This window comes from Parasteatoda tepidariorum, chromosome 8 (assembly GCF_043381705.1).
Source record: "Parasteatoda tepidariorum isolate YZ-2023 chromosome 8, CAS_Ptep_4.0, whole genome shotgun sequence".
Lineage (NCBI taxonomy): Eukaryota > Metazoa > Arthropoda > Arachnida > Araneae > Theridiidae > Parasteatoda > Parasteatoda tepidariorum.
In genome coordinates, this window is record NC_092211.1 from 45,407,595 (window position 1) to 45,430,196 (window position 22,602).

At 26.9% G+C, this 22,602-nt stretch overlaps 1 protein-coding gene across 1 annotated transcript in view; it reads right to left on the reverse strand.

Moving 5' to 3' along the window:
- Window positions 1–210: 210 nt before the first annotated feature.
- Window positions 211–22,602, reverse strand: part of LOC107452990 (cell adhesion molecule Dscam1) — a gene marked incomplete in the record, with an annotated part of 286,344 nt that continues 263,952 nt past the window's right edge. Inside the window, 1 exon segment of the mRNA XM_071184722.1 lies at window positions 211–472. Coding sequence (XP_071040823.1) covers window positions 322–472 — 151 coding nt within the window.

A 22,602-nucleotide genomic window follows, 5' to 3' on the forward strand; every position in this document is an offset into this window, starting at 1 on the left:
TTATATGTAGGATGGAGTATTGACGAAGTAATACAAATATTAAAATTGTTGACGAGGTTTTTGTATTTCTTTTCTTTTATATTTCGACACGAATTATATTTTGAAACACAACGGAATCATTCATTTATTCACGGGAGTTTGCTCAAATTTCTTCAAGTAACGTATTGCACAAATTAATCAAACGCATTAGATAGAATGAGACATGTAGAGTTTGGGAAAATATAAATATTTTTATTAAATGAATGTTTTTTCCAGATAATCAACAGTGCAGATGATGTTCTTTTGAGCTCATTTTTCAAATCAGGAACTAAGGGTAAAATGTCAGACAGGTCTCTCTTCCATCGCCAACCTCAAAGGCATGTCACACTCCGCTTCTGAAAATTCAAATGAATCACCGGGACTTGGCGAAGTTTCTGCATCACTAATATAGTAAACAGTTTCTTCTGTTTCTTCACTTTGTAACTCATCTCTTCTGAAATTACAAAAAAAATCAATAAATTTTTATGTGTATACATTTACGAAATGCATAGAGTCACACTTTTGTTTCTCACATAACATTCAAGAGTCACTTAACTTATGAATTTGTTATGTTAAAAAAACTAACTATAAAAGCTTTTGTGATCCATAATTGTGATCAAAACCTTGCGTTTCTGATTTTAAGAACATTGTAAAAAATTCCTGATTAAATAACGGTAAAAAATACCGATACTCAAGATGGCGGTATTTTTATTACCGTAAAATCCTTTTTAGCCTAAATCCATGAAACGGAGCCAAAAATCTGTTACACCGTAATTTTTTCAGTAATAATTACCGTGATATCACTGAATCACTCTAATTAAATAAGGTAATGGTTACGGTGACCTAGGCCAGTAGGGGCCATACGTCAAATATATATAAAACACGTGGAAAAGAAAGTTAATAGAAGGAATAGTTCAAGAAAAGTTTAAATCACATAAAAACTAATGAAGTTAACACGGTTGAAAAGAAACAAACAAGATAATTAAAACAAAGCAAGCAAAAATCAATGACATAAATGGTCATTAGAAAATCAAAATGGTATAAAATAGCGACTGAATTTTATGTAAAACGTCAAAAAAAGCCATTAAAAGTCTCCGGAAGCTAAAATCCAGCTGAGTTAAAGTCAAAGTGTCTAAAACAGTAGTAGAGGCTAAAATTCATTCGGTAAAAATCAGGTGACATGTTTTATTATGTTATAATGAACAGAGTAAGCTAATTAATGGTTAAAACGTCTATCAGAGTTTGTTTAAAGTAACTAATAAGATAATTTAACTGTACTTAACTTAAAATAAATAAATTATACTGTAAAAATTACGGTATAATATTTTACTGTAGAAATGATTTTACGGATGATACACGCAAAGTGCCGGTACTTAATACCGTAATTTGATTGGGAATTTTTCTGCTGGCATAGGAAAATAAACAAGTAACGCAATCTTTAAAACATATCAACCATACATCAAACGCTTATTGCGTAAAACTTTATTTGTATCGTTTGTTATCCTAGATGAAAAGGGCAAAAAGATTTAAAATAAAGTTTACTTCAAGTTTTGCGTATCATTATTAAGCTTGTATTTCACGAATATGTAAGCTTTGTCACGTACGTTTCTGATCATGGTTTAGTAGTAACTGTGCAGCTCAAAACATACAGACGTGAAAATTTTCTCACTATTTATTAAAAATGTTTTTTATCGCCTTATTTATCATAAATTCTGTTCCCATATGTTACTTATGGAAGTGTGACATAAGAAAATTGAAAATAAAAACATACAACAGTTACTACAAGAATAAAATACTTTTACCATTTCAGGTACAATTATACGTTTATGTTTTCATTGATCTTTTTGCCGTGAGATATTAGGGACACTATGTAAAAAAACAAATCCGCAATTTCGTTCCGTACATGAAGTATGAATTCATTTAATATATTCGTCAAAGAAATTATTTTAAATCTATGGTATGCATGAAGCATCTTAAAACTAAAAATACGCAAAAAAATATTTCATATTATTAAGAACTTAAGTAAAGTTGTAACTTTCAGTTTTCTCTCCTCTATAAATAGTATGGAATTTGTTGAATCACCCATAAATAAATGTTCACACATGCTCTAATTTGTGCACTGTAAAAGATTTCAGATCAAATTGTAAAAATTATAGCCTCTCATGGTGCCGGTACGTTTTACCGTAAAATTGAATTTTACCGAAACATATTACTGAACAAAAAATCTGATATACCTTAATTTTTATAGTAATAATTACCTAAAATCACAGGATAACTTTAATTAAATAAATATTACTCTTAAAATTACGTTATAATATTTTACGATAAAAATGGAATCTAATGATACTTTATACAGTAATTTGAGTCGGAATTATACAGTAATTTGACTCGGAATTAGTGTGTCGTATACGTTTTAAATAGTTTAATCCTTTCTCCCAACTGCTTTAATTACCTAATTGCTTAATTAATTTAATAACTTAAGTGCAATATGGTTTAGCTTTTAATGTTGTGTAATGTAATATTTAATTGTATTCTATGTAACTGTTCATATAAATGAATTTCTCAGTGTTTATTAACTAAAAGGGAAATTTACAAATTCTTTTAAGAAATATAGGCTTGTAATTTTCTGCTAATGATGAGTAGGTAAAATTAACTATTAAAGTTCAGAACTAAGCAGCATTTTTTTCATTTATTTATTTTTGATAAAATTTTTGCGCTCTTTCAGTGTTACTGTTGAATTTTAAAATTGCGTACAAAAAAAATCTTCGTATTGATACATTACAGCAAAATAACACTATAGATAATAATTTATCCACAGAAATGAAATATATTGAAGAAATAGATACGAAATTATGATGTTCATACAGACATGTCAATACTTTGTCTAACATAGATGTTAGTTATATAATTACTTACTTTGATACAAAATATGACATCAATATCATTTTAAGTACGTAACGGAAATGATGCACTCAAGATGTTTCTAAAGTGTAACGGGATAACAAAGCTTAATAATTGCTATCGTAAATTATTTGAAAGCATGCGATACAATAAATTGAATAATTCACCTGAATATACATCTGCATTGTACAATGAAAGATTATAGTATCAGAAAATGTATTTGCAACTGATAGTGATTAGTAAAACAGAAATAAGCAAGGCACGAATTAATAATACATGATTATCAAAACTGATTAGCAATGCAAAGATTTATCAAAAATAAAATGGAATTAGTAAGACATGTTTATTAAATTTGATTTGTAAAACAAAAGTATAATAAGATCAGTAATATATGATTGCTGAAATAAAGCTGCATTGTTATTGAGTATATATTAAGATAAGATGTATAATTAGCGAGGAAGATTAGTAAAACAAAGGTATAGGATTAGTAGACAAGATTAATAAAACATAGATTAACGCTTTCTCGACCGTTCTCGCGTTACCGTTGGATGCTATTTTACAGACCGCATCACATGTAAATGAACAAGCATAAGAAATGAACAAGTACAGATTGTGAGTAGTTTAAAATTTTTTTTAAACAAATTGCTTTAAGTTCTGAATTTTTTTCTTCTCTGAGGAATAATTTTTTATTATTCTATAACCGTCCTTGAACAGACGACCCAATTTTATGGATTTACGACTACTAATGTTCAACTCCGCAGCCTTGTAATTTTGAACCCAATCCAGAAGACAAGGGAACTTCTGGAACGAGCATGGGGAGAAATTTGCCATTGTGGAGGACTTTTTGATGAAGGTAACCCGCATTTGCGTTGCATGGAGAGGAGGACCACGAGAACCTCCCACGGTTAGTCTGACGACAAGGAGACTCTAACCCATGATCCGTCTACCACTGAGGATATTTCACGTCAGCACTGTGGTCAGTGCAAGCCGGATGCGGAATTCGTATCGACTTGGATTCGAACCCGGTCGTCTCATTGGAAGGCGAACGCTCTATGCCCTGGGTCATCGCGGCTCTCTGTGGAATAATTAATAAAACAATAAAATTTTTAAGATTTTGATTTTTGAATAATTAGTCAAATTTTTGATTACCGCAATGATTTGAAATATTTTATTATACTACTGTGCGAATATGCATCTGGAAATATAGCCTTAACACCATGATTTCTTTTATTAAATTAGGCAATATCTTAAGCAATAACATAATTGAAATTGAAAACAATATTCCAATGACTACTAACCTTAACTGAGTTAAATTAGAAAACCGAACTTTAGAGTAAAATTTCCATGAACAAATACATATTTTTCAAAAAAAAAATTTTTAATTCTGTTTTTTCTTTATTATCTTATATTGAGTTTATTAAAAACGGAAGGAAATTATTGAAACAAAATAAATCGTTTCTTACGTTTTTTTCTAATTTCAATCGAAAATTGCATTTGTGTTATTAAAATTTACTTAATTTAAATATCTATACAATGCTTTTTCTCGAGGCGAAAAAATGTTTTTATAAAATGTGTTAATCCTATCAAGAAAATTGTTTTTATAGGAAAATCGATACAATCACAGTATGAGCAGGGCCAATTTTACGTATGCTGTTCTGTTTTTTAATAATAATGAAAATAAATTTTAAAGAAAATGTAAGAAATTCAACGCATTTGGTAACTTTATATTCTTTTTAGAGTAACGTTTCATGTAAAAATAAAACATTTTATCAATAGTTTTCCTAACAATGTACTGGAATTTGTTTAGTTTTATCGCTTGAGTTATTCTGAATAAATCCTTTATATTTTTGTATCCAATTTAAGAAAATAAATATTTGAAAAGAAATATTCAGAGTGTTCATCTCACTGATCAGCTTATCAGTTTCGGCGATATAACTTTCAAAGAAACATTGTTTTAGATGTTATACTTAAAATTGATCATTGGAACGTTCATGTTTTTGAACAGTAGCGTAAATAGAGTTAGTTAAAATATAAATAAATACATCTTCATCCTTATAATCATCTTACACAGCATAAACATCAATTCATTTAAAAATATCGTTATTTTAATGTTTTTACGATACGGTAAACAGATAGAAGATTAGTTGAACAAATGCATTGAGAAAAAAGTATAGTCAAAACTAGCAGAATAGGATACCATTTATCATAATTCCGGATCTATGGTAACACCTAAAAGCTCGGCATTTGTCAGTGAAGTGACTTGGTAAAACTAAAATTAAAATATGATTTTATAGTGTGTGCTAAAATTTGGAAAAATGTGGTAAAATTTGATAATTTTATCATGTTACCTTAGGGTGTGGAAAAAAAACCGTTTATTCGGTTACAATTACTTTTCTGTTTTGTATGTTCTACTAAGTGTGTTTTAATACGGACAATAATTTAAAAAACCAGATAATCAACAGTGCAGATGATGTTCTTTTGAGCTCATTTTTCAAATCAGGAACTAAGGGTAAAATGTCAGACAGGTCTCTCTTCCATCGCCAACCTCAAAGGCGATGACCTCAAGATCAGTAAAACAATTATATATGATTTGCTGAAATAAAGCTGCATTGTTATTAAGTATATATTAAGATAAGATGTATGATCAGCGAGGAAGATTAGTAAAACAAAGGTATATGATTAGTAGACAAGATTAATAAAACATATATTAACGCTTTCTCGACCGTTCTCGCTTTACCGTTGGATGATACCTTACTGGCCACATCACCTGTGAGCAAGCATAAGAAATGAGCAAAGTACAGATTGTGAGTAGTTTTTTTTTCTTTAAACAAATTACTCCAAGTTCTGAATTTTTTTCTTCTCTGTGGAATAATTTTTTATTATTCTATAACCGTCGTTGAACAGACGACCCAATTTTATGGATTTACGACTACTAATGTTCAACTCCGTAGCCTTGTAATTTTGAACCCAATCCAGAAGACAAGGGAACTTCTGGAACGAGCATGGGGAGAAATTTGCCATTGTGGAGGACTTTTTGATGAAGGTAACCCGCATTTGCGTTGCATGGAGAGGAAGACCACGAGAACCTCCCACGGTTAGTCTGACGACAAGGAGACTCTAACCCATGATCCGTCTACCACTGAGGATATTTCACGTCAGCACTGTGGTCAGTGCATTTTTGATTACCGCAATGATTTGAAATATTTTATTATACTACTTTGCGAATATGCATCTGGAAATATAGCCTTAACACCATGATTTCTTTTATTAAATTAGGCAATATCTTAAGCAATAACATAATTGAAATTGAAAACAATATTCCAATGACTACTAACCTTAACTGAGTTAAATTAGAAAACCGAACTTTAGAGTAAAATTTCCATGAACAAATACATATTTTTCAAAAAAAAAATTTTTAATTCTGTTTTTTCTTTATTATCTTATATTGAGTTTATTAAAAACGGAAGGAAATTATTGAAACAAAATAAATCGTTTCTTACGTTTTTTTCTAATTTCAATCGAAAATTGCATTTGTGTTATTAAAATTTACTTAATTTAAATATCTATACAATGCTTTTTCTCGAGGCGAAAAAATGTTTTTATAAAATGTGTTAATCCTATCAAGAAAATTGTTTTTATAGGAAAATCGATACAATCACAGTATGAGCAGGGCCAATTTTACGTATGCTGTTCTGTTTTTTAATAATAATGAAAATAAATTTTAAAGAAAATGTAAGAAATTCAACGCATTTGGTAACTTTATATTCTTTTTAGAGTAACGTTTCATGTAAAAATAAAACATTTTATCAATAGTTTTCCTAACAATGTACTGGAATTTGTTTAGTTTTATCGCTTGAGTTATTCTGAATAAATCCTTTATATTTTTTGTATATTTAAGAAAATAAATATTTGAAAAGAAATATTCAGAGTGTTCATCTCACTGATCAGCTTATCAGTTTCGGCGATATAACTTTCAAAGAAACATTGTTTTAGATGTTATACTTAAAATTGATCATTGGAACGTTCATGTTTTTGAACAGTAGCGTAAATAGAGTTAGTTAAAATATAAATAAATACATCTTCATCCTTATAATCATCTTACACAACATAAACATTAATTCATTTAAAAATATCGTTATTTTAATGACTTTACGATACGGTAAGCAGATAGAAGATTAGTTGAACAAATGCTCTGAGAAAAAAGTATAGTCAAAATTATCAGAATAGGATACCATTTACCATAATTCCGGATCTATGGTAACACCTAAAAGCTCGGCATTTGTCAGTGAAGTGATTTGGTAAAACTAAAATTAAAATATGATTTTATAGTGTGTGATAAAATTTGGAAAAATGTGGTAAAATTTGATAATTTTATCATGTTACCTTTGGGTGTGGAAAAAAAACCGTTTATTCGGTTACAATTACTTTTCTGTTTTGTATGTTCTACTAAGTGTGTTTTAATACGGACAATAATTTAAAAAACCAGAATTTCCCATTAACTGTCACCACATGTACTGAAAAACTGCCAAATGCATGGTTTAAATACTGCAAATTTTGGTTTCATTAACTAGGATTTTTTTTAACAGAATGGTCATTATCAAACTGTATTGTAATTTTACAAACTTTTTTCTCCGTGTAGTTCGATCAATTTTTCCTTGGGGATCAATGGATCAAAATGTGGGCGATCCCATTTTATTTAACTTTTGACTTAATTTTATTTTTGACACTAATTTTATTTTTAACTTTAATTTCATATTTTTATTTTAATTTTATATTTTTATTTTAATTTTATATTTTTATTTTAATTTTATATTTTTATTTCAATTTAAATTTTTATTTTAAATGCTATTATTTTTATAACTAGCTTTTAACAGCTGACTGAATGTGACTTTTACTGTTCTCAATAATTAACTCTATAGCCTTGTAATTTTGAATCCAACCCAGAAGACAAGGGAACTCCTGAATCAAGTATTAGGGCGAATTCACCTTCGCTGTACTAATCATCATTTGTACTACCTGGAAACAAAATCCACGAAAACCACCTATGGTTAGCTTAACAGTGAGGGGATTCTTACTCAAGATCTTTCTGCAGCTGAGGATATTTTAGGTTAGCACTGAAGTTGGAGGAGTTGGAAGCAGACTTTGAATCGACACGAGATCAATGAGATTCTGACCGAGGTCACCTCATTCTATAAGCCTCACCTGCTCATGGAATATCATATGTCATAAACTAGAACTTTGATTTGCATGCAATTGGGATACTTTTGTGTTGTAACCTACATACTGCTTTATAGCCTACTTAGTACTTTATAGCCTACTACTTTATAGCCTTTGTAGCCTACCTAGAATATACGACTCTTTGTAAATGTTGTCGATATTTTTCAATACGCTTGGCTAGTTCAAGAAGTTTTCAGCAATATTTTTAAACAATCTGATATTTTTTAGGCTTATTAAAATTTGACATTGTGACTTTAGGCTAATTAGAAAATGTGCGAAGAACAACTCAATCAGACAGAATTTGTTTAGACTCATTGAGACAAAAACCTTTAAAATGATTATGTGCAGTGAATATTAACAATGCCTGGGATAATGAACAATGAATAACACATATCCTAAATAGCTTTAAGTTATGAGGGCTCGCTTCTGTAAATCTTAAAAAGTTTTGCTGGATCGAAAATGCTGTTGACTTTTTTCATCAGTTTAAAACATTAGAAAATGGTAGCGGCTGTTTGCAAAGAGTAGAATTATTAAATTAGCCTAAATAATATGTCAAATGAATAACGTATGGAATTATTAGATAAAATGTAAAAAAAAAATTGCTGAAAAAAAACTTTTTTTTTACAACGAATTTTTAGTTTGTGTGATATTTACTATGCCTCTCAAAAAATTTTTGTGAAAAGGAAAAATGTATAGAAAATTAGATTTCTTCAAACTTAGTATAGTTCCATTAAAAATATTTTTTTAAACATTTTGTACCATAGTTTTGATATTTGTAGCATCTGTGTCTTTTTTGAAAATAAAAATCTTTCTGTTTCGTGGTTTAAAGTTTGTTTTTGGACATTTTCTGTACTTATTTGATTAGTTTCAAAGTAATTAGGATGTTTTTAAAACTAGTTGAGTGCTAAGAGGTATAAAAGACTCTAAACAATGTCTACCAAAATTAGAAATCATTCAGGGAAGTATTTTCGTACTTATCACATGAGGCATCATTTTTACATCTTATATTTGATGTGCGTTTTTGCGTCATTGCATCGAATATGATTTTTAAATTAAGACATTTTATATGCAAAAAATTAATACTAGTAATAATGGAATTTAGTAAAATAAATAAAAATTTAAGATTTTAATGAAAGAGAGTATAATCAAAAGCATAAATGCTATTAAATATTAGGTAAAAAACGAAACAAATATTATTTGTTTGTATTGTGGAGATGGTAGCTATTGACAATGTCAACCTTCATCTATGAAAAGGTACCCCATCATAGAACCGAGTTAACATGTCTTATATATACTAACGAATTATAGTTGTAATTTTGTAGTGGTAGATAACCTACAGTACTCCCCCAACAGAATTTTAGCTGTGATAGAATTCGATGAACGGATGCCACTAGTTGATTCATTGCTGTTTTGTGTGAGAAGCCGGGAGAGCTGTATTAAGATCACCGCACTTTTAAGTGCTGATCGTGAGAGCTGTATTAAGTTGACGAACGTGATTGCTCCTGTGTTGCCTTTAGCAGTCGAGTGGATACGTTGTACGTTGTGTATGATTGAAACTGAGCAGCAACAGCGCTAGGAGATGGTTAACGTCGCAGTCACAAGTAGCAAGTCAACTATTCAATGTGACCTATCCATCGAAGTAGGCGTGTTCAGATCGAGGTGGGCGTTACTGCCAAGATAGGAGTGTTTATATCGAAGTGGGCGTTTCTGCCAAGGTAGGCTTGTTCACATCACGTCTGGAGGTCACCAATGTGGGGGTGAGAAGTTATAGAGAATGTCAACCTTCATCTATGAAAAGGTACCCCATCATAGAATCGAGTTAACATGTCTTATATATACTAGTGAGTTGTAGTTGTAATTTTATAGTGGTAGTTACCCTACAGTACATTGCGTAAGCTTGTATTTAAAGGATCCATAGAAAAAGAGTTGTCAATATTATGCCCTGCGTGAGCTGCTGCAATAAAACCATTGAAATGCTAGTCAGAGGAGCATTTTACTGACAACCTATTCATTATCCACATTAGGCATAATGAAAAATACATAAAAAGTATTCGCGAATTAATATCTTCCGATTATTATTTAGAATATATATTGGCATTAGTAAATGGAGAAGCAAAATCATCGAAATTCAATACTTATACAATTTAGCAAAAAAACAAAATGTAAAATTTTTGCGAATTCGCGTATGGATATTTTTTTCTTACTCGCGAATTTAAAAGTCTGAGAAAGAAGCAATCACTTTTTTAATCTTTTACGCAAGGAACGATATGTTATTGAGTTAATAAAGATTAATTGCTAAATATTTCTATTTCTGAACTCTTAAGTTAATTATTAATACAAACGTAGAAATATGGGGGTTTAGTTCAATATAGAGTTTGGGTAGAAGTTATCGAAGTAATTTCAATATGAAATGAAATTTCATAATAGCATAGCATTTAATAAAACCCTTCACCTAATTTTTCAAGAAAAAAAAATCACGGATATCTGGAATTAAATTGAATTTATACTTCAGCTTTCGCAAATAATTGCACAAAATAAAGTTGCCAGCAAAGTTTTACGAAAAAAGTACATTTAAATTAATTTAGTATATTTGTTATGTAAATGTTCGAGAGTCTTGGTTTGAAAAGGAAAAAAAAAACAAATATTAAAGGCCTCTGAGCAAATATGAAAGAGATGTTGAACACACAAAGTCATGCTTCTAGTATTCATTGTTACATTTATTTAGATTAAAATAAATACTGAAATGCAAAAATTACAGCTCAGTAAGAAAGAATATATTTTTAAAGGAATTGTTGAACTGATTGCTCAGAAGTAAACTTTTTGTAATAATAATATGATTGTAGGATTATGGTATAATTACGATTAAAAAAAAGCTCTTTGTATTAGTAGAGAGGGAAAGTGATTGACTCAGTCTTTAGAATACGTAACACAACGGTTTTCATGATGTATGCCTCAGTCACTAAAGGTCAAAAAGCATTAGTTGAGCCGTGGTGGCTCAGAGGATAGAGCGTTCGACTCCCAATGAGGTGAACCGGGTTCGAATCCCGGTGATTGCCGATTTATTCGAATTCCGAACTTGACTCGTACTGACCACAGTGCTGACGCAAAATATAATCAGTGGTAGATTAATCATGGGTTAGAGTCCCGTTGCCGCCAGTCTAACCGAATAAGGTTTTCGTGGTTTCCTTCTCCATGTAACGCAAATGTGGATTAGCTCAATAAAAAAGTCCTCCACGAAGGCAAATTTCTTCCAATTCTCGATGCAGGAGTACCCTTGTCTTATGAATTGAGTTCAAAATTACAAGAATACGGAGTTGAGCATTAGCAGTCATAAACTGAAAATTCAGTCAGCTGTTCAACGGTGGTAATAAAATGTAATAAAAGTAATAAAATCAAATCCATGCAAACATTGTATTAATTGAAGTTTGCATTTATTTGCAATACTATATTCTTTTTAATATTCTTGAAATATTCAAGCGTAAACAAACAAATACTGATTTATTACAAACCAATAAGAAAACAATAATGAAATGAAAGTCCTTAAAAATTGTTTAAATGCAGTGATTAAGAATACCTTATAATAATTGAAATCATCGTACTTCGTTTTGTATTGTATTTTTATTATTCACATAAATAGAATTTGTTTCATTTTATAATCTGAAATCAGGCACATTAAATTTCAAATTACTTACGAATAGTTTTACATGATTTAAAATTTTTGAAATGTCGTAGTATTGATAAGAGAATTTAAAATTTAATTAAAAATTTTCAATTTAAAGCAATTTTCTTTTACTTTTTACGGGAATTTATTACATATAGCTTAAAACCTCGGTATTAGTTTGAAGAAAAAGCGCTTTTAATTTGTATTTGAAACTTCTCAGATTCATTACTATGTATTTTATGAGTTTTAAACAGACCACGTTTTGCTCAAACTCAACTGAAAATGAATTTTAGAAAGAATCCTTATGAGACGATCTGTTAAATGTTTTGATACATTCTACAAACTTCCTTTTTATGAACGAAAGAAATAAGTTCTGAGAAATTCTACATGTGTCTCTTAATTTAAATAACTATACGTTTCTTTGGAAAGAAGGTTAAAATCTAGACTGTCTGGATATACTTACTCCTGGCCATCATAAATAAAAATTAAGTAGAATTTTAATTAATTTCGGGTTTTGTTCATGCGAAAAGCTCTTAAAGCTGTAAGATGTAATTAAATTTGCAACAGCTTTTGCGATTTTCAGATATTATCTTCAAATTTTTAATTAAATTTGCTTGACACATGTTTTTGCAGACTAAAATTTGAAGGAAGAAAATGATTTATGATGTTTAAAAGAAATTGAGAATTCTAACTAAATTAGCTAGATTTGGAAAATAAGAAATTTTTTTTCTTCTCGCAAATGTTTTTTCTCCTTTACTTTTAGTAAAAGAATTCATAGAGAACATCTAAAATAAACGGTATTAGTAGTTTGCAGAAGTTCAACTAAATTGAAATCGCAATCTGTAAATCCTTTTTCGAAAATTAGATATTTATATTCTGAATATTTTTCTTGTAATATCTTTTCTGAATTACTAACTACCTTAAATAGCTGGAAGAAATTAAACTGATAACGATCTTGGCAAATATTACTTGCACAAGCACTCAGGTTTTAAAACTTTTATATATTTTCAAAAATTTTCAATTTAAGATAAAATTAATTTGCATAAGAATAATCAAAGATTCTAGTTCTTTCAAAAATTCCATTTACATAATTATTTATTTTAAAAGCATTTTCTTTTACAAAATACAAGATTTAATTTTGAATTTCTTCATTGTTAGCTCAAGTAATTTTGTATTGAATAAATTCAATTAAAATTCTATAGAAATTTGACTTTACTTTCTAATTTAAATATATATTAAATTTAAATATCTAATTAAATATATATATATATATATATATATAAAACTCTGCATGCAATATTTTGAAATGTGCTGCTAAATTTATTTTTAATACTATGAATGAAACGGATGGAAATAAATTAAAAAAAAACTAATTTTAAATGAAATTCGACACTATCTCATTAATTTTATTTAAAATTCTTTTTCATATTTAATTTCTTAAGATTTTTATAGATAAATCAAATGAAACATGTAAGGTATCTTATTATCATAAATTTATGAAATCGCTTGACTTATCTGGTCAGAAATGAAGACTATGCATTATTATTTTTTTTTAAAGATATAAATTATATTGCTTTCAAACTTTAAAATCTTTTGGACATGGTATAGTTATATAAAACATATAGCACATAGAATAAACAAAAAAACTATAGTAATTAGTTAGCATTTTGGAGGTTTTTAAGTAATAATAATTGTTCCCGTTATAATGTTCAAATTTAAAAAACATAAAAATTTACAATGTTAAAATACTCATAGGTTTTTCATAGATATTCAGAACTTAGCTTTTTGAAACCTATACAAAACTTAGCTTTTCTAAAGTTTGGAATCCAATCGTTATCAAAAAGTTGTGCATTATTTAAATGTATTATTAAAAGAATTTATTACAGTAGTATTAAAAACCTTATTTACGGTTAAAACAAAAAAAATTGTATTTTGAAATTCTGGACACAGTATATATAAAATGCGCATATAGAAATTAATGAAAACTGAAGCAGTAATTAATTAATAATTTGGAGAGTTTTAAATAATAATAATTGTTTCTGTGATATTAATGATCAGAATAAATAAAAGCAAAACTCACAATATTGACAGACACTCATTTTCATACGAATGTTGAGCTATTACTATCAATAAGAATTTAGCCACAAAAATGTAACGCCATCTTTTCAAATCACATTTTACTAAAAAGTATAATTTATTTATATATATAGAAAGACTTCTCTCAAAATAAAATGGATATTTATACGTTACTCGTGTATTACAGTAAATCTCATAAATCTCTTAGCATCTGAATGTAAACAAGAAGGATTTAAATATTTATTAAGACCTCATTGTAATTCAAACAAAGTAAAATGGCATAGTAAGAATATTATCACAAAATAAAAACATTTAAAAATATATATATTTTCGTTGAAAATACATGTTATTTAAAATAATAATTTAGAATGGTTGCTTTTGTAAGATGAACGATCAAAATATATTCAAGTGAATTAGGATATAAAATAGTTGCTCATTTTAGTAGAATATTTAACTTTTACGGTCAATGAAAAATGCAAACCAAAGATTGTGTATTGTAACAAATCTCGAACATTTCTTAAGATCTAAATGTGATAAGGAATTATTAAAACACATTTGAAACCTTTATTGTAACTAAAACAACATAAAATTGGAATTTATTGATGAAAATTGTATGGCACAATTAATGTGCTCTGTAGTAATGATATTTCCGATAAAAAAAATCCTGGCTTATAAAACCAAAATATATGGTATTTAAACCATTCATTTGGAAAAATTTCCATTTATATGGTAATAGTTTATTGAAAATTTTCGTTTTAAAAATTATAGTTCCAATTACCTCACATTTAGTAGAAGAAAAAAAAAACTGAAAATTAAATTTAATCGAATAAATAGTGTTTAAGCCACATTTTAAGGTATTTCAATTTCAAAATTTTTTCAAATTCACCAATTTTATTACAGATTTCAAAACTATATTTTATTATTAATTTTATCAGAATCATTTCCAAGGAGCTTCAATAAAAATTAGCGAGCTTTTTGGTGTTTTCTCAAAACCAGCAACGCAGTATATTTTTCCATATTCTGATAGTTTTGACAATGCTTTCTCCTGTGAGAATATTAGCTGAGTATATACGGAGAATATTAACTTAGAAGTTTTCGGTTATTACCGATTGCGTTTGTAAAAATGATGGCTAAATTAAATAAAATTCTAGTAAATAAAAAAACACTCATTCTTAATAATATTTCTTATTGCCTCTCATTTAGTGAAAAAAATCCTAAACTGTAAAGTAAATGTTAAATCAAGTTCCGAGAAACCGTGATAAAATTACCAAATTTATACCACAATTACCAATTTTTTTAACACATTATAAAACTATATTTTATTGTTGATTTCACCAGTGTCATTACTAAAGCGCTTTGGCAAAGACTACTGAGCTTTTTGGTGCTCCCATACCTCCAGGAACAAGGCAAATTGTATTATATTCAGGTAGATTTGACCATACTTTGTTTCTCTGTTAGGTAAATAAATAAAAAATAGTATTTTTAAAATCAGATTTATTTCGAAAATCCAAAATACGGAGAATAATAACTTGGAAGTTTTCTGGTATTAGTGATTGTTTTTGCAAGAGAAATGATTTTAATAAATAAAACTGGACATAGGCACAATAAAAGCACTCTATTTTGATACATGTTTAACTTTTACGGCCAATAATAATTCAACCACAAAAATGTAACGCCATTTTCCCAAATCACATTTTTCCAAAGACCATATTTATTTATACACATAGCAATATTGCTCTCAAAGCAAAATGGATGCTTCTACAATACTCGTATATTACAGCAAATCTCATATATCTCTTAAGACCTGAATGTGAACAAGTTTACTTTTTTTTCGAAAACACAAAAACTTTGAATAGAAGCACTTATAAAAACTTCAGGAAAAACACTTTCAATAAAGCATCCAAAGAAATATTTTCCAGCGAAGTGTTTTGACCGGATAATAAAAGTGTGTATAAAAAGAAAAAAAAATGGGAAAAGAAAAGATAAAAACTTATAGCACATTCTTCCCCCGCTAAGTCTGTGTCTTGAAAAGTTTTCTTTTTTTCTTTTTATCAAAATGAAGAATTGGAGAAAAGAATATATGTAACGGCTTATAGAGTCGTTACCTGACAAAAATAAACTATTAGACTTTAACAAAGGATGGGAAATGATTTTTTATCTTCTCTTTTTTAAGTCTTACGATGTTCAATAAGTTGAACTTGCGAATTTCAAAATGAATAGAAATTTATCAATGCGCGTATTAGATTTTGAATGACATTATTCATTGTTGAGATATTAGGAACGGTAATGAGTTCTTACTGAATCTTTATGCGAGTGATGGTCGATCATTTTTTATTCGATTTTGAGAAGAAAAAGATGATTAATATGCATAAGACATTCCTTTCATTGAAATGTTTATAGTTCTTATTATTTGCTTAAATATATGATAGATCTTGAAATATATGAAAAGAATTTAAATTTTGTTATAACATTGATTGACGTGATAACTAGGATAATGAATATAAATGTATCCATGTAAAAATTATTTAAATCCCTTGAAATATTTTAGCGATTTATAGCTGGTAAAAAGCGAGTTGAGTGTGTGGGAATTTATGTATGATCAAATTTTATTTACATGTATTAATAATCTATAAATGATTAAAAACATTATTTTTATAGCAATGTTCCTCATGAATTTCATTCATGAGCTAAAATATTTTCATGCAATGTTTTAAAATATGTTCCTATTAATTATGGGGACAAAAATGAATTTGATTTTTTTAATGCTTGCATAATTAAACATTATGAATTTAAAAAAAACATTATATAAGCAACTTTTGTTCCCATAAATTTAAACTTTTATTTTCTTTAAAAAAATGCATTTTTAGAGATAGTAAGATAATGTTATCATTTATTGATATTTAAAGTTAAAATGGATTTTAAAAATCTTTATACGTTAATTATGATGTACTTCGAAAGTTTGTTTCGTTTTTGTATTCATATAAAGTGATGAAATAATCATAAAAAGTCGTGAGGCATGATATGCTTTCTAACACTGTTAAATCAGAATCATTATTCAAGCTAGATAAAAGATTACGACATTGCCATAAACATGGTTAAGTGTGATGTACAGTGCGTTAAAGTTTTTAATTACATAAATCCATAACGAAAATAAAATATTAAGGTTTCTTGAGAAAGTCATTATAAGTAAATCTCAGAGAATATTTTTTGCATTAATCCTCAAACAAGATAATAAAGTTGGAAAAAGAAAAAAACACTAAAGTGCATAATCAATACTTTTAAAAGAATAATCCTTTGTGAGAGAATAAAATTTAATTTAGTTTGAGCACAAAAATTGCCTTGAGGCCAAGATTGTGGGGACAGATAAATCTCTTAAAGCGTGTTAATAGTGCTGTTCAATGTGCGATGGGGAAAAATCCGTCATTTTGAATTCCAAGCAGGTGCTATAATGAAAGCAGAAAGAGCGAAGAATGTGCGAATCTCAAAGCATTACTGCGTTTTGAATAATATCGATTTCAGATTTGTGGTGTGGAAGAAGTGAATTTTATAGTTTATTAAAGCTTAGCTTTTTTATGTCCCAGTTTTTTAAAGATAGTTTATCGATTCTACTTAGGTGCCTTCCGTTCTGAAAATATGCTTCGAAAGTAGGCTTAGCTCGCAAAATGCAAATTTCCGAGTCGCATGGGGATGCTCATATTTCGTAAGATGAGACATTTATGATGGTACTACGAGGAAGAACATTACAAGTATTTCTTTTTGGATTATATCGATGAGTCAGGAACTAAAGGATACTGCTTTCCTTCAGATGAAATGCCATTCCACTTGAACGATTTTTGTGCGAACAATATTCTTCTAGAGATTAGTTCTAGCATAGGTAAAGATTTTCTTTAAGACTAATACACCCATACGTACCACACAATATAAATGTAACATCTAATACAAAAAATTTAAATTTAAAAAAATAATGAAGTATATCATATTAGTTACATTATGTAATATTAATTATTAGTTGATTTTTTCGTTACCTGAAAATGCTTAAATAATTTGGGAATTCTTAGAAAGTTCTTCTTAAAAAGTGTTTACATAGTTTTAAAATTTTTAGAAATTTCTTTTCCAGAAAAAATATTCTCCTAATTTGACTATTTTCAGAAACATCTTTTTGCAGAATTTAAAAGTACAAAAAAATTAATAATCCCTACTTAAAAATAGTAGTTTTACAAAATAGTAAATTTTATTTATCAACATCTACTTAAACATGTGTGCATAGGAAATGTTTTTAACGTTATGTAGTTTACTAACCTCTACTTAACATGATAAAGACGAATGGGCTGATTCGGCAACTCTCGCCTTTTCCTGCCCTGCTATTCAAAATTAGACTTAATGAATGTATTGAGTATTTCTGGTTTTTCACAATTTAATCAAATTTCAGCGCTTATTTAATGATTCGTGTGTTAGCTTTATAGAAGCATATATATAGAACCTTTTACCTAGCAAAACCTTGACACAATGACGAGGGGGGTCATTGTGTCAAGGTTTTGCTAGGTATCCCATAACTTCATTTAGTTTCGGGAATTAGGTTTCTTTTAGTATAAGTTGCCCCAAGTTTCTTAAAAAAGCAAGGATATTTCAATATATCCGTAATTATTATTTATAGAGAAAAGTACACTCAATAATCTAAGAAACTAATGTATACACGTATAATTGAAAAGAAAGTATTCCGTTTAATCAATATTTCCATTATACAAATAGAAGAGAATAGCAGTAAATATTTTAGAAAATTTTGCAGATCTGTAATAAGTTTTTATTAAATTAATTATGAATTTGTGTCAAGTGTTTGGATGTCTATTTAATCGACACACAAACTAGCTGGGGAATGCCCAAAAAATTCGTTTTAGTCTTTCTAGGTAAATAACAATTCTCAGTCTTTCTAGAGTTAAGTAATATTTTTTGTAGAACCTTTCCCTATCTAAGACATTTTACATCCCTTTAAAAGCAAATTGCAGACTGATTTAGATCTAATATTCTCATAAATATAACGAACATTATAAAAGCTAAATTCAAACCGGTTTACACCTACATTCTGATACATACTGCATTGCAATCAACATTGTTAAAATTTGGATTTTTCAATTAGTCTTGCTTAATGCAAAAAAGAGCATAAAATATAAATGTAACATAGAAAGAAAATTGAAAAATAGCTGTAAAGAGAATTTTAAAAGTTTCAAGCAATGTTAAAGTTCTGCTATCTGTAAAAAATTTTACTTGACATAAATTGAGTTTTATTCTTCCTATAAGAATTGTAGTTTTAAGTTCCATGGTGGACATTAATGATTAAATCATGAAAGTTATATTCTTTATTTCTTGCACTAAAATTTAATTTTCATCTATACTTAGAATTCATAGATCAAAATACAAACAAAGCCTGTTCACATAAACATGTTGAGCATAACAAAGTTAAAATTTGGAATATTTGATTTACAGGAAATGTCAAAACTGTTTTGCGGATCTCCAGAGGTCTGGGAACCATAGTTTAAGAATCTCTGGTTTACAGGACAATACGTTTTCAGAAAAATATCTGTATTGTTAAAGATAAAAAATCAACTTGTTTTGAAATTTAATTTTGTGCTGACGAAAATAGGAGTCTGTTTGTTAACTACTCTAATTAAGCAGACAGATAATTACCTTAAGAAATATAGTATTAGCAAGAAGAAATGTATGTATATCTTAAGAAGCATTAAATATATGAATACAATAAGGCAATATGTTATAAAATACATTATACCATAAGGTGGTCTAATCATCTTACAATTTCTAGTTATTCCGTAAAAATGAAAATTTTTGACTTGCTAAGAGCGAACAACTCACTGAAAACTATAACATTTGTTTAAAATATAAAAGAAAAAGTTTATTAAATACAGTCCTGTTCACCATATTTAAACCACTTTGTCAAGAATTTTCAATTTGATTCATTAGCAAAGTAAGAATATTTTTTAAAAATATTTTTTTGTCAAATAATATTAATTGAATATGTGATTTCAATTAAACAGATTGCATTCCTTTTTGAATATAAAGGTACATAAAAATATAAAAATTAACAATAAATGTTTTCATGATTGGTTAATTCTTTCAATATGAAGCGTGTTAAGTAAATTTTATTGTATTTAATAATTTTTATATTAATGTTTTGCATTAATTGAAAATATTTAAAAAAAAAATAAGCATGGATTATTGGTTGTCAAAAGAAACACACTCCTGAAATTATAGGTTTCGTTGGAGGAAATATCTTAAGAGGGTCTAATGGATTGATGAAGAAAAGCAGGAAATAAAGTGTATGGATACAATATTTACTCTGATATTTATCTAAAATTAAGATAAATACATTTTGATTCTAAATGACTGCAATTAATTAGATTTTTAACCATATACATGTAGATAACAGATGATTCACTTACAAAATAAAATAAATGAACTTCATTTATACTATGAGTGGTATGTTCACTGCAGAGAAAATATAATTAAAATACAAATACAGAGTTTCTTTAACGTGTTAAAAGGAAGCTGCAACATAACGATTTCAGACGTGAGAAAAAATAAAATTTTTAATGTATGAGAAATGGTTTTTTAATATTCGACTTGATAAGAGATAGGTAATCGCTTCAAAGATTTTTTTTATTATTTTGGAAGTGTATTTGATGATTAGTTATAGCACGCAAAATGAAAATTTCGGATATAATCATCAGTTAGAACTATTTTTCCCGTCATTTTACGAATTAAAAAGAAATGAAAGAAACAAACAGAATTAAAGATTGTAGAAATGCTGACATTTATTTACATTAATAATCACTCAATCTATAGCATGAATGTTTTTTATCGCATAAATGTTTTGAAAATTAATAAAAAAATATTCTTCGATACAGTCTTAATCACAATTCCTAGACAGTATAATAAAAGTTTGTTTTAAATTGATCTAATTTCATTTTAAGTAAACTCTAATTAGAAACTTATTAAGTACATTTTCTCCAGTTAAGCGAAATGAATAATGTCTAAGAGGGACATAGTTTTAACACATCCTTTGAAGTTTTGCTTCATAATTATCTCATTTTTAACTAAGAGATAATTAAAAATTTATTTTGTATAATTATCGACATTTTAAATTTTATATGTAAGTAAAATTTACTGAACGAACGATATAATTACTTTATATGCATTATGACATGCAGTAAGCAAAGTTTTTCCGCCGGGACTATTTAAATTTATATTTTAACTAAAATTAAAGCTACGTATATTTAAAGAGAGGAACACTAAAAATTGAAATTGCAATGAATCTAATAGTTGAAAAGTAATTGCTTCATTAAAAATTCAATTCAGAGAATATTAGCTTTTAGTCTAGAAAAATTTTGAATGAAAAGAGTTATGAAATGATAAATTTCCATTTGAGCATATTTGGTTGAAATCGCATTTACAATTTTTTTTAGGACAAGAAATATTTAAGTTTCCTAAACGTTGACGAAAGTATGCAAATAATAATAATAGAGACAAGAAAATAAGATAAGAAAACTAATTAGACGCATAATGGTTTCATATTTTCTGTAGATACTAATTCATTTACAGATAATTTATTGGAAAATTGTTTTGAAACATAATTTTCGTTATGAGAGTATTATATCTTACGAATTCTTTTACTTTCATTATCATGAAGTTGCACACAATTAATCTATAGAATTTAATACTTTTTTTGCGGTTCCATTGGTATTAAAGCTTTCGCATGTGATGAAGTTCGTATATATATATATATATATATATATATATATATATATATATATATATATATATATATATATATATATATATATATATATATATATATATATATATATATATATATATATATATATATATATATATATATATATATATATATATATATATATATATATATATATATATATATATATATATATATATATATATATATATATATATATATATATATATATATATATATATATATATATATATATATATATATATATATATATATATATATATATATATATATATATATATATATATATATATATATATATATATATATATATATATATATATATATATATATATATATATATATATATATATATATATATATATATATATATATATATATATATATATATATATATATATATATATATATATATATATATATATATATATATATATATATATATATATATATATATATATATATATATATATATATATATATATATATATATATATATATATATATATATATATATATATATATATATATATATATATATATATATATATATATATATATATATATATATATATATATATATATATATATATATATATATATATATATATATATATATATATATATATATATATATATATATATATATATATATATATATATATATATATATATATATATATATATATATATATATATATATATATATATATATATATATATATATATATATATATATATATATATATATATATATATATATATATATATATATATATATATATATATATATATATATATATATATATATATATATATATNTATATATATATATATAGTCCCAATTGTATGTTAGATATAAAATTTACCTTTCTGATTTTCTAAACATTAAATAAAAGGGCAGAAGTAAAGCGTTACATTTTTTTTCTATGTATGTAATGAA